The 16,013-nt window shown below is 41.2% G+C and overlaps 1 protein-coding gene across 1 annotated transcript; it reads right to left on the reverse strand.

Annotated features, from left to right (window-relative positions):
- Positions 1-1,330: 1,330 nt before the first annotated feature.
- crispld1b (cysteine-rich secretory protein LCCL domain containing 1b) lies at positions 1,331-14,522 on the reverse strand. The gene is made up of 15 exons (XM_071513921.1): positions 14,312-14,522; positions 12,819-13,161; positions 8,752-8,870; positions 8,230-8,362; positions 7,681-7,796; positions 6,844-6,944; positions 5,966-6,136; positions 5,764-5,824; positions 5,246-5,312; positions 4,562-4,692; positions 4,354-4,397; positions 4,166-4,238; positions 3,792-3,861; positions 3,301-3,434; positions 1,331-2,541 (listed from the first exon to the last, which is right to left on the reverse strand). The coding sequence occupies exons 2-15, from the start codon at positions 13,095-13,097 to the stop codon at positions 2,490-2,492; spliced, it is 1,551 nt and encodes a 516-aa protein (XP_071370022.1). The 5' UTR covers positions 13,098-13,161; positions 14,312-14,522; the 3' UTR covers positions 1,331-2,489.
- Between the last annotated feature and the right edge of the window lie 1,491 nt (positions 14,523-16,013).

The raw sequence follows: 16,013 nt of genomic DNA on the forward strand, positions 1-16,013 counted from the left end.
TGAAGTCCTGAAGTGTTAAGTTGATTGATACAATATGAATTGAAAGATAAAAACAAGAAATCACAGAATGCACAGAATTCAGATCAGTCTTGTAGACACTTCAGTGTATTCTTATTCAGTATTTTTCTTCTTTCTTTTCTGGACTTCAAACCTATAAAGCTTCTCTGTTACACATCTTTGCAAAGTTATGATCCACTTTACCCTTTGGATTATAATGAATGAAACTATCAACAGGACCAAAGAAAAAAAAGAGTTTTGCTTGTCAAGAAATACATTTCTGTCCCTAGCACCTTAATAATTAGGCTACTTGCTTTGTTGATCATATATGAACATTATAGGAATGTTTTTCAGTCTGTGTTGGCACTTTATTATTTTGCTGATGGTAATTTCAGTGATTCATGAATTCAAATGTATTCGCCAGTTGCATTTATTGTATGTTGCTCTGGATAAGTGTTTATTAAATTCCTAACATGCAAAGTGAAGTGAATCCTGATCCGAGAGGCTTGATGTTTGGGCTCCTAATGCAGCTTTCCTCACTGTAAAGATGAAGCAACTTTTTATTCATAAAAGTTGGATTGACAGGGTGTGAAGAGTTTATGCATATTTTTTGTCAGCCTACTGTAACAATATCAAGTGTTTTGACTGAATTGACAATATTTTTTCCATTAACTCAACTTGAAACAACACGTGGAGCCAGCGACAAGAAGCAGGTCCTGTGAGTGCTTTAACACCAGTCCTCCTCCCTGGACCTGAAACAAGCAGCTTTCTCTTCCTCCCCGCTCCCCTCAGTTCCTGGAAACACCCCGTGCTTTCTAGAAAGAATTTTCATTTGAAAGTTTGATTCGCGGCCGAATTTGAGATGCTGTTGAAATGTGAAAGCCCGAATTCCTGAGGCTATCTGGAGGGCTGCGGGGACTGATATTAAAATAGCGCGGCCACTCGACCATATGTGTGCGAAAACTGAAAACAACTGTAATGTAATACAATGTAAACTAAGGAGCAGATTTGAGCCCCCCCCCCCGGTGTTACTAGGATTTAATACAACTTCCTCCAAGAACTGGGAATGCCACAGTTAAGGCTGTTGCTTCATCATTCAAGAACAGTTCAGCATTTTAGGAGACTTTAATGCTGAGCAGCAGAATAAAGCTTATTGACTTTATGAACTAAAACACCCACTGTGTGATAAACACCAGAGATGGTAGAATGTTAAATGAAACACGATTAGACTGCAATGTACAGGTAAATTAAGCCTGATTGTGATTATATCAATAACATCAATAATGATAGTCAACATCACAAAAAAAAAGGCATATTAGGATTTTATCTCCACGTGTTTTAATTGTAATTCTGCCATGCACAAACCTGGCCAGCCAGGCTTAATCTGTATAAATCTATGGACAAAAGCTGGGAAATGTAGCATGAAATTAAACACCATTATGTTACATACACAATATTTACATACATATGAATACACTGAAACCATCATAGAATTTGAGTATCAAGTATATGCCGTGCATGCAAAAGCTGTTTTGACATCTTACCATTCATTACTTGTTTGACTTTATGTGACTGGCAATGGATTAGGAATATAAATGAACAGGGCAACAATAGCAATGCAGCATTTGATAGGATAGACTGTTCAATATTATTTACAACAACATTATGTACAAAAATATACAATATGTATTCAGACTGTCAGCATTGTTCTTGTAGACCATATTTACCATTATGGCTAAAGGCAGTGATACACTAGGCAACTGTGATGGGCAACAATGCCTAAAGAGTTGCAGCATTGTCTAGATAGGAGCATTCTGTTGGAAAATGTCTCTTTGTTGCCTGTTGCTGGGAGCTTTATCCATCTACATTGCCCCAAAAATTACCTAGTGTGAGATGTAGTGTGCATTGACTATTTAGAGTCAATTCACACTACATCTTGAATTATTCAGACACTCTGAAACAGCCTCAGATGTGATGTTTTTGCTTTTCTGAAATGATGTAAGGCAGCCTAAGTGGTGCTAAATCTGGTCAAAATGCTGTAGTGTATATCAGCTCGTAAAAAAGCCCCATGTTTTCATGAAATCATGATAGCACAAGATGTGTGTAGCAGTCCAGTATGGTATGTTCAACTTTACTTTTCAATTTAGGGAAAAGGGGTAGAAAAACACAAAGTGCTAAAAATGAATTTGTTCTAGGTTGCTGTTGTGCATCAAAAGTACAGAACTCCGTACTGGCATACTTTTGTTCTAGGTTTACAAAATTATCATTTTTTTTATCTCTTTTTCTATTATGGGATGCTAGTTCACTTGTGACCATAGTGAAACGGGAAGCCTTGAATAAAGTCATGTTACAGTTTTAGTGTCAGAGGCTGGATGAGAGGCGGAATCGTTTAGGTATGAATGTAATTGCAGGTTGTGAGATGATAATGAGTGGGTTCGCTGGATGTGAAGTGGCCATGTTTGACAGGCACTCTGTCCTTTGAGAGTGGTTTTTCAGATGACTGCAAACACTCTGAAGGCTTTTCCACCTGTGGGGTTCACCAGGCTGGGAACGGGAGAAGAGAAAAGGGAGAAGATATAAAGAGTGCTGACAAATTTTGACTTGAAGTTGTCTTTGAATATTAATAAACATGAATATTGATAAAAGGCATTTAATCCTTTGAAAATGCTACTTAAATTCTATAAAAAACCAGAATCCAGGAGTATGAAACAACACAGGGGTCAGTCCTTTTTTTGCTGGTGTTTTCAATAATGTATGTTATCAATAAGAACGGGGGCTCTTAAACTTTTTCAGCCCTGGACCCAAATCAGAAATGTACTCCCTTTTGCTGTTTCAGTCCCATTAAAACATAATACTGTTATGTGGGGACCCACCAGCAAAAGGCCTGTGACCAATCTTGGGTCCTCACCCATAGCTTTAGGAACCAGGGTGCACACAAAGGGTTCTCAAGCCAAATAGCACCAAGCTTTATGTTTTTATAGAGTAACTAAATCCCAAACCCAAATCTGTATAAAGCCTAACATCTAATGGTAAAAAGCAAGCTACTTAAATTGCCATCTGCCATTGGCTGATCTTTGGTGCCAGGTGATGTTTTTAGTTGCTCTTTACACAGGCTTGTAAAGACCTGGTGCAGTCATTGAAATTTACCAATTACATTGATCAAGGTAATAATGCCACATGGGAATCCCAGACTTGGATATAAAAAATGTTCATCTCTGCATACAGAAAAAAAAAGTATTTTTGGCCAGTTCTCACTTTTGAAATACACAAAAACTTATATTTGGTCTTGTTTTTTTGCCATACCTCTCTGAAGTGATGCTATTCTGATAACTGCCACTGTATTGCTTCCTTTTATCCGCTGGCATCACATCAAGGTAGCCTCCTGCTTCATTCTGGATCACTCCAGCATGTATGGCTGCTCGACAGATACTGGATTTCTAGACAAAACACAGAAAGTGTTCAATCAAACCATATTTATAAAGCACATCTAATCTGCTCTGCTCTCCAAAGAATAAATGCAGTAGCTGCATTTTTGAATGCTGCCAAGATTATATCATATTATGTCAAAGCCACATGGATAGCTCAACACAGTGCCTCCACTTATGGTACCTACCTGAGGAACTGATAAAACTATGTTAATCTGACAGTGACTTGTCATGTGTGTTTGGGTGTGATGGTTCAATGGCAGGTTGAAGCCCAAAGTGCAATATTGCTCTTCTGAACACCAATATTAGACAGTCTTGGCTCTATAATTGTAGTGGTCAGTCAATTATGATAAAAATGCAAGGACTTACATCTGAGTAATATTTTGTTCCAATGACTCGGGCTCGAGTATCATGCAGACAGTTCCTGGGACAATACAACCTAAAGAAAAAGGCATATCTTAGGTGATAGCATATTTACAGTACATCTATGGGTCTATCTATGCTGTTGAATCAGCGAGATATATTATATTAATCAAATCAAAGTCTTTTAGTGTAGCTGCCTATGATGTAGGTAAAAGCTCTTTTCCTGCATTCATGGAGCATGATTATTTTCAAGAAGATTGTAGTTTTAGTCACCACCCACTGAGGTTTAACTCAACTAATGACATTATTTCTGCCTACAGAGCAGCTCTGCCTCCAAGAAATTTTTCTCCAAACTGCTGTTTTCAGTGAATAAATGTTACCTGGGACAGTGTCGTACAGGTTTCTTGAAGGGGCAGAAAACTGCCACGGTGGTCTCACATGTTACTGCCTTAACTGGGAGAAAAAGACAGCAAAAATATGGTATAAAAAAAGAGTACAGTCTTGGTGAAAATAGATCTTCACTGACAACATGACAATTGTATCTTCATTGTCAAAAGTGGTTTCCTACCGGGCACCGTAGCTACTTTGAAGGCATTCGCACTCCTGTTTTTCCTGTGAATTTCAACAAAACAGAAGTTATGGTATTGTGCTGTGTTACCATACATCATATGTTCAGTAGCCCTCCATAAGGGTGAAAATATCTCTCTGGACTGAATTAAATTTAAGTAAAATTAAACTCTTTTTAACAAATAAACCAAAGAGAGAGACTGACACACCCAACTGACTGAATGCCATTCTTGTATGACTTGGTGAATTGTTGTTTTCTGCCTAGTCGGGTCACATCCAGCCATCCTCCATCGTTGTCAATAATGCCAGCATGTAACCCAGCTCCACACACACTGGATTGCTGGAGTAAGAGACAAAGACAAGGCTATTTTACAATATACTCCAGAATAACAGCAGTAACTTGTGACCAGAAGGGAGCCAGCTTTTGATTCCCCTTCTGGTGGAGAAAATCTGGATTGGATTGGCTACTATCGAAGTGTCCTGGAACAAGGTATTTAATCCCCAATTGCTACAGTAGAGCTACTCAGTGGCCAACAGCAGAAAACTGGAGTTGTACTGGGCAGCTCCCATTTCTGTAAGTATATGAATGTGAAGCAAGGCGTAGCTTAATAACAATATGATTTTTTACTGGACACAGGTTAAGAAAATCAGCTGTGGAAAGGGTCTACAACGGAGCCAGATCCATTGTCTCCCCATAGGACAAGAGTAGCAATATGTTTTACTAGGACTTGGTCCCAGGGTAGGATACTGTATTTCTTATATTCTCGCTAGCTGAAAAAAGTTTAGGAACCCGAGTGTGGCCTTCTTCTGCACTCAATATGGGCTGTTATTGCACAATAAAAACACAAAAGAATGTAAAAAAATATATATTATTGTCCCAAATAATAATTTACCATGTCATAATATGCAGTCCCAACTACTTTTCCAGGCCTGTCAAGGCAGCCAGGTGGACACTCATACCTATGGGCAGAAGCAATAGTTAAGTAAACAATACATTGGCATTGGAGCTTTGCCTTTACTACAAGCACATAATAATACTTGTACTAATACAAGTTCACTAAAGAGCACAAAAACAAAAACCATAAGATTCTAAACAATCTATCCAACACTGTCATTTTTTCTGCAGCCAATAAAATGCCATACATACAGTAATCACAGGACTAGAAGATCAGCAAGGGACTATAGTACAGACATGGGTCAAATAATATTAATATTGCTAGAAGGGTTGTGCCATAGGGCAATGGAATGAGTGCAACAAAGTTAAGACAATGATGGCAAAGTATTTAAAAGTTATTTTGGTATGTTTGCCTGTATTTGACAAATTATCTGACAGTATCTGAATTATCTTATAACAAATACAGTACCAAGAATTATTTGCAAATATTAAGTGACCCTTTTTGTTAGTGTGTACCTGTTACAGGTCGTCCCCTTGCACTGATCTCTCAGCTTTGTGTCACACTCCATCTGTTGGCCTAAAATCACAAACAAGCATATTACTTAAAAAAATATTTTGTTCATAAACATATCCTATCAAAAATCAAAGCAAAAATAATGCACACTGTCATAACACTGTCGTATTTGCAGAGATGCAGCATTGTAGGAGCAGTCCTTACACATCTGCTCTGTGCTGACAACCTGGTTCCTCTCCAGGTTGTCATTGGGTGAGGGGTTGGGGGACTGGGCTCTGGGCTGGGGGGGATCCCTCTCCCTCACTGGGTCGGGTTCTGGTTCAATGTAGTTGGTCTCCTCAATCTCAGGAGCTGGACGCCTCTCAACACCCCCATCTGTAAACATGAACCGGTTATGCAATAGGTTTATAATAAAACCAGTTTCTCAAAACCTGGTCACTTAACACTACTTTTACATCCTACATGAGTCCATTTATATTTACATTTTAGGCATATCCTAACCATTAACTTGACTTGACAATGAGTGCAACAAAGAGAATAAACATGTTCAAAGCCAATCCGATTTCCACCATCTGCCATTGTGAGAAACTGTGAAAGCTTTAGCTCTGCTTACGCTGGAAGAACAGCGTCCTCTTCCTGTTTTGCGCCGTAAAGCAATTTCCCCTTTGTGCCATAAAGCCATGATTTCCTGCCAACTCCGACCCGGTGGCACACAATGTAAAATGCAATGTAGAGGCCGGTAGAGGCTGCCAATTTCCTCAGTGATGGTCTTGTTTGTCAATGTTAATTGTAATAATGTCTCAAAATTAAGGTGGCAATGATTTTAAAATGGTACACATAGCACCTTTAACAAGAGAGGAGCCAAATCAGGGCAAAGTAGTGGATGTAAAATGTGCACTTCCCTAAAATTAGCTCTTTAACAACCTATCTCTCATCAGCTGTCCAGAGCATAGCCAACCAAGGGAGGGCAGCCCATTCTCCGTGAGTAAATCTACTAGTATTACAGACAGTATAGTGAAGGTATACAATAACGCAAGCAGAAAAAAACACAACAGCAAACCACAATACCGTCCCAAACCCACCTTTGTAGCAGAGGTTGTCCCTGCAGCCTCCGGCGTAGCTGGCTGGACAGGCAGAGCAGGGACTTCCATGTTTGTATGGAGCATGACCCCACCAGTTCCCCCTGAAAACACCAGCCATAACAGGGATTTATGACAGTAAAAAAAAAGGACAAAAATTGGTGTCACAAAATTCTCATTTGAATGTTTTGATAAGCAAGAGATGAAGGAGGTGTGATAAAGTACTCCATGAATGAAATACAGTAGTAGAAATACACCATCTATTGTAAGTCTTGCACTTCCCTTTGCACTGTATGCGGGTTTCTGTGGTGACTGAACCATGTTTCATCATATCTGTGTTACTATGTATGTTGATGATAGCTCTCTGCACCAATGTCACTAAGATACATTTCTGTATTTGGCTAATCAAATGATAATTACAGTATACACTGGAGCTTGAGGCTTTGCTTGCAATAAGACAACTCAGACATCTAATAAAGAACCCAATTAGCTTGAAATGTGCATGTTTTTGTTGATAATTGGTAAATGTTATAATTTATGATTAGTGGATGATTTAACTGACAGTTGGTGGATGTTTTAATTGATGATTAGTGAATGTTTTAAATGAAGACTAAATATCTTTGTGTGTTTCCCTTGTTTTTGTTTCTCTGTTTGTAAACTCGGCGCTCTTGAGAAAGAGGGCTCCATTCCACAATGTGTTTTTCTGAGTACTACATAAAGATTATGAATGAAAATGATCCTGACGCTGAAATATCCATTTGTACATGTTTACAGATGATCTTTATGATGTTGAGGGAGTTGCATCACATCTTATCTACTGATAGGAAAGCAAAATCTTACGGTGGAGAGTAGTTGCAGACCAGATAGACGGCTTTAGCCCAGATCATTCCCCATACGTTCATGTTGTAACACACGTTGATGGCACAGCCAATACGGTTGCTGGTCGCCCACACCAACTAAAAAATGAAATGGATGTACAAGCAAAGGAAATCGGTAAAGGTCTGCTCACATTTCTCAGGGCTTGTGGCTGGATTTTTCAAAGTCCACAAATACTTAGTGTCAAAATTGTTGGACTATCTCAGGTACAGAGTAAGTGCAGCATTCAAGTTAAAAGTGGACCAACTACAACTGCATCTGAAGAGTCTACATAAGTATCTGTTTGACCCTGTCCTCATCACAGGAACATAAATAGAAAGAATGAATGAATGAATGAATGAATGAATTTCTTGGGAAAAAATCTTCTGGCGCACAGGAGGTCATGCGTTTTACGTTTCTGGTTTGTTTGGAATAAACAGAAGAAGAACTGGGTAGTTGGCATGAGCAGCGATAGCCACCATGGCTGAAGAGACAAAGAGAAGAGCGCCACCTACAGAAACTCCAAGCCCTTACCTGAGTGTAGTGGGTGCAGACCGGCCCTGAGCACCTGAAGGGGCAGTGGGGGTTACACTCCTGGGGATACGGGTAGCTGAAGTACCTCACCTCATCATACCAGGCCTGGACATGGAACGTAGGGGGGCGGTCCCTAATGGAATGGAATGGAAAGGTATTATGCTTTTTTTTTTTTGCAAATTATTATTGTTAGGTAACAAATACTTACATGGGGAAAAAAGTTATTCAAATGCTGCCTATCAATCCTATCTTATCTAATCTATTGATAATGTCTACATCCAACTTTTGGCAACTGAACTGCCTTGCTGAGGTTTCCATGAAATCATACAGTGAGTTTTGAGTGGGGATTGTAGGCACTAGGATCATAAAATCTACATGAAGTTCTGTCTCTATTGACATAAGGTAAGGTACTGTAAGCAAATGATAGACAATACTATTATTATTATTATTTTCTATTGGATGAAACAGCAATGAACAACTGACCTACTCCCCTCCTTTACTGTAGTATCTGTGCATACTGACCTGCCCCAGTGTGCACCAAGGTTTTGTCCTATTTGTGTCAACATGTGGCTCGGTCCGTGTTCCCAACGGCAGCTATGTGCCCAGTGCTCCGCGCTCCTCTCTAACTCATAATCCCACATCTGGAGAACACACACACACACACACGCGCGACAAAGACAAACATACAGACACACACAGTGATGGATCTTTGTAAAAAGGTATTTGCCTCCTCAAGATGATAAACTAAATACACAAGGCTTTTGATTGCACACATATACTGTATATCTTAGACATAAGTGGTATTAATTAACACACAAAAATATAGCAGAACACATTGGGACATACACTCGGTTGATCCTAGTGGCAGATTGGAGTTTTAGTTATACCGAAATACTGCTAGACAATCTGAAAAAAGAAGTGCACATGCTTGAGGCAAAGTGTATAAGAAACATACCCCTTTCATGTCTAAGAAGAAGCTGCTCTATACTGTTAGTAGCTGCAGCACATGCCTCCCACAACTTTAACACAGGATAGTCAAAACTAGGCTACTCCTATCAAAGGCACACACACACATACACATACACATACACACACGTATGAGAGAGAGAGAGAGAGATCATCACCAGTACATCAACTTGCAGCTTGGTGCTACTATTCACTGCGGTTATTTCATAGCTTGTTTCCAGTAAGTTTTGGTCACATAAAACAAGCTAAGAGAAAATAAAGAAAATAGAAAGCATACCAAACAGAGAGTCATTGTTAGGGGCCTTGATGCCATCTTTACAGTAAAACCACTCGCTCTCTGTGCGTCAACACGCTGCAAAATTAACCTCAATTGAAGTCAAAAGACCTGGAAACTATTCACACACCTCTAGTTTTGGACAAAGGGGACCTGCATGGCTAGAGGGGCTTGAGGAATTCAAATGTTGCAGCAAAGCTAAGTTACTGTTGACAACGCTGGGGGTGGAGAATAGGCACAGTGTGCTCTGCTGTTGGCTTACTGTTTGGTCGCATTAAGGCTATCACACATCAAAACATAATAGGATAATGCTTAAGAGTGGGGTTGTAACTGCTCTGATTGACCACCATAATGTGTTCCACATGTTCGGCTATGGGTAGCATACTGCGCACACTGTTGCCCATTCACTGTGGCCCCCGGTCTCTGTTCAGGCCCCGATTCGCACACTTGCAGGGGTGATATTTCCACTCTGTAGTGCTTTGGCCACAGTCCAGTAGTGGGTAAGATATCAGCACACACAAGTGATTTTCTGCTCTAAACTACTTTATGCTTGCTCAGCGATATTGCATTTGTTCATGCTCTGCTGTTAAGGCCATGAGTGGAGGAGACACAGATGACCAGTTGCACCAACATTTATGACCAAATGTATTTGAATTGCCCATTTCTAAAATCCTAATCCTATTTGAAAAAAAAAAATCATCAAGTTCATCTTTCAATATACCTAAAATATACAGGATTTGTCTGTAAAACAAGGACAAGGAAATCTACTATCCTTTAAAAAGTTAATTTGGACTATCAATCATTTTGTTATTGTAAGTGTCACTTTGTCAAATGGTTTATATCTCACTTTGGAACAAACACTCTTTCTATTTTTTTATTGTGCTCTTATTCCTTGAAACGCCAATACAATTACCCACTTGGATTTTATTCCTGTTTGCAGTCCCTATCCCTGCTCAATAAGGCATCATCTCAACCCCTCTACACGCTATGGTGGAATTCAAGTTCAGGGTGAAGCTTTCACTGCTAACAAACTGGTGTGGATACTAATGATCTTAGCCAGCTCATTATTTTCTCCATGCTCTTGTTATTCTTCATGCTCAATTATCCAGCAAAGAGGAAGATGGACTGCCCACCCGCCTTGGGAGAAAGGTCATGGTAGCAACTCCAAATCTCCTTCTGCATTCCATAGAGCATTAAGCTCCCAAAATACAGACCTGTTTCCAACCATCTGCCGGGACCACCTCTGCTACTGAGGCAAGTGTAATATAAAGAGGAAAGCTTTTTAGAGCAGTAGACTTTAGGGAGATATCCACTGCTCAAGACAGACCTCTGCAGAAGAAAGTATGAAGGAAGGAAACGTGAAATCCTGCTCCTCTCAGAATTGTTATCACTAGTTTAAAGTAATAATTTGCAACTTTTTCTTATGAATAAATGTCCGTTTTGCTCCTCTCTATTGCCGACTGATACCATACAAAAGTGATTCAACCTATAGTCAGTTCATGAAAGCTTTTACATTTGCTGTTCCAAACACCTATGAAGTGAAAAAGCTGCTGCACAGGTAGTGATGCGTTCTATGTTTAAGGAAGCAACAACAGCAGTTTGTTGGGATAAATATATGAAGGTAGAAGAAATAAAAGAAGCCACAGTCTACACTGAGTGTCTTTATTATTACAGTATATTGGCCGCTTATCACCAAATTGTCGCCAAAATAAGTCAAACCGAAATAAAACTGACTTTTTCGCCTTTTTAGGGAATTCAAACCATACACATATTTATGCCAAAACATTTTTACAAAAAATATATTTTATTGTATTTTTATATCAAATCACATTCTCTTTACTTCCTGGAAAATCTTAAGTGGCGACTTCATCATGTACCAGTAAAACTTCCAATCACAGATTTGTGAACAATCCCTCCCCTCCCATCCAATAAAACCTGCCTTTCTCCTCCTAACTGATATCCCATTGGTTTACACTTTTGAATGATCCCTCCCCATCCCAACATCCTGTTTCAACAGGAAATACATCACATTAAGGAAGCAAAATGCTCTCGAAATGCGGTTTCATTGTTATTTCAGGGGCTTTTGCTGAAAGGCTATTGTAAAACTGTAAAATGAAAGAGTCAAAGCTACAGTGAGGTGCAGCACCTCGGCCTCCAAATCATGCACTCTGAAAACCAAACACTGGTACTACCCTGCCTCACCACCACATTATCATCAGTAATAGTATCCCTCGCTAAAGAAACACTGGTTTAGTGTATATAACATACATTTACACTGCCGTACCCCGCACTTGAAACGGCGAGGCTCGACATGGCCGAAATAGATTCACCACCTCGGCACCCGAAATGAAATGCATGTAGATCAAATAAAAGATAACATTCACCTCGGCCAGGGTTTGAGTGAGTTACGATGGATGGGGAGAGAGAAGGGGAGAGAGAGAGAGAGAGAGAGAAAGAGAGAGAGAGAGAGAGAGTGGAGGAGGGTGAAGAAAAGCCTGAGGGAAGGCTTGTGAGGCTGAAGATCAAGGAGGGGAAAGAGCGAGGCGGGGGGGGGGGGGGAGTCGGAGCGAGAGGAGAAATGGAGTGATAGAGTGGAAGATGGAGGGAGGGAGGGAGGGAGGGAGGGAGGGATGGTTGAGGTAGAGGGCAGGACAACACTGCGGGGGTGAAAACTGGCACCGGGCCAGGGTTAGCAAGGGCGGGCAAGCAGGCGCACAGCACTGGAGCTGGAACTATAGCCAGCTGGTGGCTTTGGCTTGCAGCCTCTCTCTCTCTCTCTCTCTCTCTCTCTCACACACACACTCTCTCTCTCTCTCTCTGTGTGTTTCTCTGGTCAGGATAGCAGCAGCGGTAGAAGCAGCAGAGTGCTTTTCTTGCTTGGCAGGGAGACCGGTGACTTTGATCAGTCTGAGCTCTGTGTGCTTCCAGGGCAAAGAGTCAAACCCTGGAAGAACTGGGTGTCTATTCTATTCTATTCTATTCTATTCTATTCTATTCTATTCTATTCTATTCTGTTCTGAAGGGTTGTGGATGTGTAGCTACTGAGAAACCTTGAGAAAAGTTTTGTCTGTTTGCAAAAATAATTTCCCGAAAATAAATTCCTCAAATATTGGTTCGCCTTTGCGTGTTGCTACTTGATGCACGCACACACAATACACACGCATACACACACACATACAAACTCTCTGCTCATCCAATTATTCAGCACTTGAGGCGGCACTTGGTTTCCTGAAGTGAACTGGCATTTCTCATGAAGTTAAATAACAGAGAGAGGTATGCAGGGATGGACCGCGCGATATCACGCACTCCCGCTTAAAAGACAGACTCACCTCGCTGACTCAGCACTTACCATGTACTCCATGTTGGAGGCCGGCGGGTACACCTGGCCGCGGAGCTTGTTGTGCAGGTCCAGGATCAGGTGCATGTCTCCCTCGCTGATGGCCCTCCTCCCTCTCGGCCTGGCCCGCCACCACGCGTCGTCCCGGTCCTTGTACTTGCCCACGATGGACTCCAGGCGCGTGGCGTTGGGGAGGACCAGCGAGAGGACCGTCTGGCTCAGGCACAGCAGCAGGCCGGCCGCTCTCAGCCAGCCCCGAGAAAGAGGAGGAGGAGGACGGTGCTTCATCATGGGGTGAACACCGGATACCGGAAGGATAGTGTAGGTTCTTGGACGGAGGGTATTTTTTTGTTGCCTGCAAAACAGAGAGGGAAAGGAACGCAACGGTGAGGTTAGACAATAATTTCAATGAGGGCAAGGCTTTCACATGCTATTTAAAATCTGAAGAAGAACTGATTGTGTAGAGTAGCCTAAGTTTGAAGGGGAACACCACTGAATTTCAGCATTGGGCACTCGCACTCTTCATTTGCTGCTGGTTCCCATGTTCATGAACAAGAGAGAAGAGAGCTTGCACCGCCCCTTTAATCTGTGATGCTACACCAATGTACAGCTCAATAGGGAACAAACTGGGGAAAAATAAAAAGGGTATGAAGAGGATTTTCTGGAGATCAGGGCACAGACTTTCTGGTTTGGGACTGGTTGCACTTCCATAATAAAACATGGGAGTCGGTCTGCAAAACCAGGCTGAGCCTTTGCGCTACATCAGAGCTTACGTTCTTGTTTCTCCTGTGGTTCCCATCATGCTAAATTCTGATTGGATTATCAAAGGAGATGAGAATATTGCGAACAATCTAAAGAATATTGTGACTCATTGAGATGAATGGTATTCCCCTTGATTATTTCTCATACATGAGAAAGGAAAATAAATGCCGCATCCAATGGAGAACCTTCACTACAGCGTCTGAACCCAGAGGCAGTCCAATCTATTCTCTGTCTTTTTAATAATCCTGTAATTATAGGGGACTTGACTTCAAACATGACATCAATGCAGCCTTGTGAGTATTCAGGGTGCATCTGCAGTTCACTACCTCTCTACACACAGTAGGACCACTGTAAATCCCGTTTTCACACGTTATGTCATTGGAAAGTATTTTTGTTGAGCACATGTTAATATTTCATGCGCATGCGTGGGCTACTGTACCTGTATGTGCTCCGTGCAACGCAAGCATGCCCTGCAGGGAAGCTTGCCACAGTTTAGTCATGACAAAGAAATGTTTTAATGAAATCGTGCATTTGAATTTTTCATTTAATTATCCCTTAGTATAACTATAATAACTGTTACAGCAAAAGTACAAGACCCTATAGGGATATTATAAGAATATTATAGTGATAATATGTTAAAGTATGATAGCGTCAAGTACCACAGACATACTGTAAGTATATATTAAGAATATTACAGTGTTCAGTGTATAATTACAAAGTCACCGATGAATTGTTTTCTTTACCTTTCAACACAATACACCGGTCACGAGATCAAAATATCTCCGGGGCGCAATATTCCGGCCGCTAAATCGGTTTGCAATTACAGCAGAATGACACTTCTCCACTCCAGAGAGCCTTTAATTCCTTCCATCACAGAGGAAAATGAGGGCAGAGAGTCGGCTTTCCTTGAGACTGTACATCCAGGACGGAGAGCTCAGAGACTCTGTAGGTACCTGTCGAATTCCTCAGGTCCCTCAGTGCGCCGCTGGCTTCACGGGAGCGCTGCCTCCTTTTTGCGCTTATATGCCAAATTTGCGCTCAGCGACGCGCGGAGCGGCGGACCACGCCTCCAGACCCCCGACCCCTCCCACCCCTCACACACACACACACACACACACACATATATATATATATATATACAACCCCCCCCCCGGCAGGACCTCTGAAAGAACTCCAGGGTTGAACTATTTGAGGACTGAACCTGATCCCACTCGAAGTGACGTGAAGGTAAACTTGTGGATGTTGTGAGAGCAGCCCACTCGTGTTATGAAAATGCGCATTTTGCTGTTTACCTGTTGTCAGGATTTGGGGGATTTTTTTTTTTTATTCGACAGGAAGCCATGGCCAAACTAGTTCTTAGTAGCCCCCAAAATAGGCAGCACTATCAAGAATTATTAGGCTTACTATGAAAAATGTAAAGCTCCATGTTGAAGTTGGATATAAAGTCATCCTAATGAAAAATCACCATATCCATATGATATTCCTATAAGGATTAATGGTGTGTCTATGGTACTCAATATATTTTTTTTTTAACTCCTAAGGCATCGCTACAATATTCCTATAATATTATATATAGGGACTAATAGTGTGTCTGTGGTACTCAATAGTGAGTTTATAGTGACTATCATACTTTATGGTAGATTTTATCTCCTGTTGTATCACTACTATGCTCCTATAGGGAATTATACAGTTTGCAATGACATATGTATAGTGTTCTTCTTTATGTATTCTTTATTGTACGAGCAGAAATGAGCAGAACTTCTAGGTTTTGCACCAAGGCATCCTACAGCCCATCCTGACCATCAGTGTCTGGTGTATTCCTTGTCCTTGTCCTTGAAGGTTGAACTTGTCTGAGGTCCCGTCAGGCTTTTCGTGGCTGTGTGTGAGAATAGCAGCAGCAGCAGCAGCAGCAGCAGCCAGCAGGGTGGCCAGTATTCCCCTGCGACATGACCACAAAGCACTGATTCATCTGCCTTTACATACACTAGAACATTTGTGAAAGTTTGTGGGTAGGATGTGTGTGTGTGTGTATGTGTGCGTGTGTGCGCTCTCTCTCTCTCTCTCTCTCCCTCTCTCTTTCTGCTTCCTCTGCCCTTCCCCGATTGTCCACCAGGCAGTGCAGATTTTGCCGCCATGGTAGAAAGTTGAGTGTATTTTCTTTCGAGTTGTCCCCGTTTCCCCCCCCCCAGAGCTCTGCTTGTGGTGTAGTCCGAGGGCAAAATGAAGGGAGTTAGGTAAAATGTGTTGAAGAAAACAGGACAGTACTGTAGGATAGAACAAGCTGAACAAGATGTACTGGACAGAAACTGGTAGGGATGGGACGATATATCGAAATTCAACATATCGCAATACAAAAATGTGACAATATGGTGAGTCAGGAAAAATTTATTGCGATATTTTATCCACTAAGTCATAGAACTAATTTACCCAATGGTCACTAATTGT

Source organism: Centroberyx affinis, unplaced genomic scaffold (assembly GCF_046629955.1).
Source record: "Centroberyx affinis isolate AG114_WGS23_722 - 3 ecotype Tasmania unplaced genomic scaffold, CSIRO-AGI_Caff_v1 ptg007680l_1, whole genome shotgun sequence".
Classification (NCBI taxonomy): Eukaryota; Metazoa; Chordata; class Actinopteri; order Beryciformes; family Berycidae; genus Centroberyx; species Centroberyx affinis.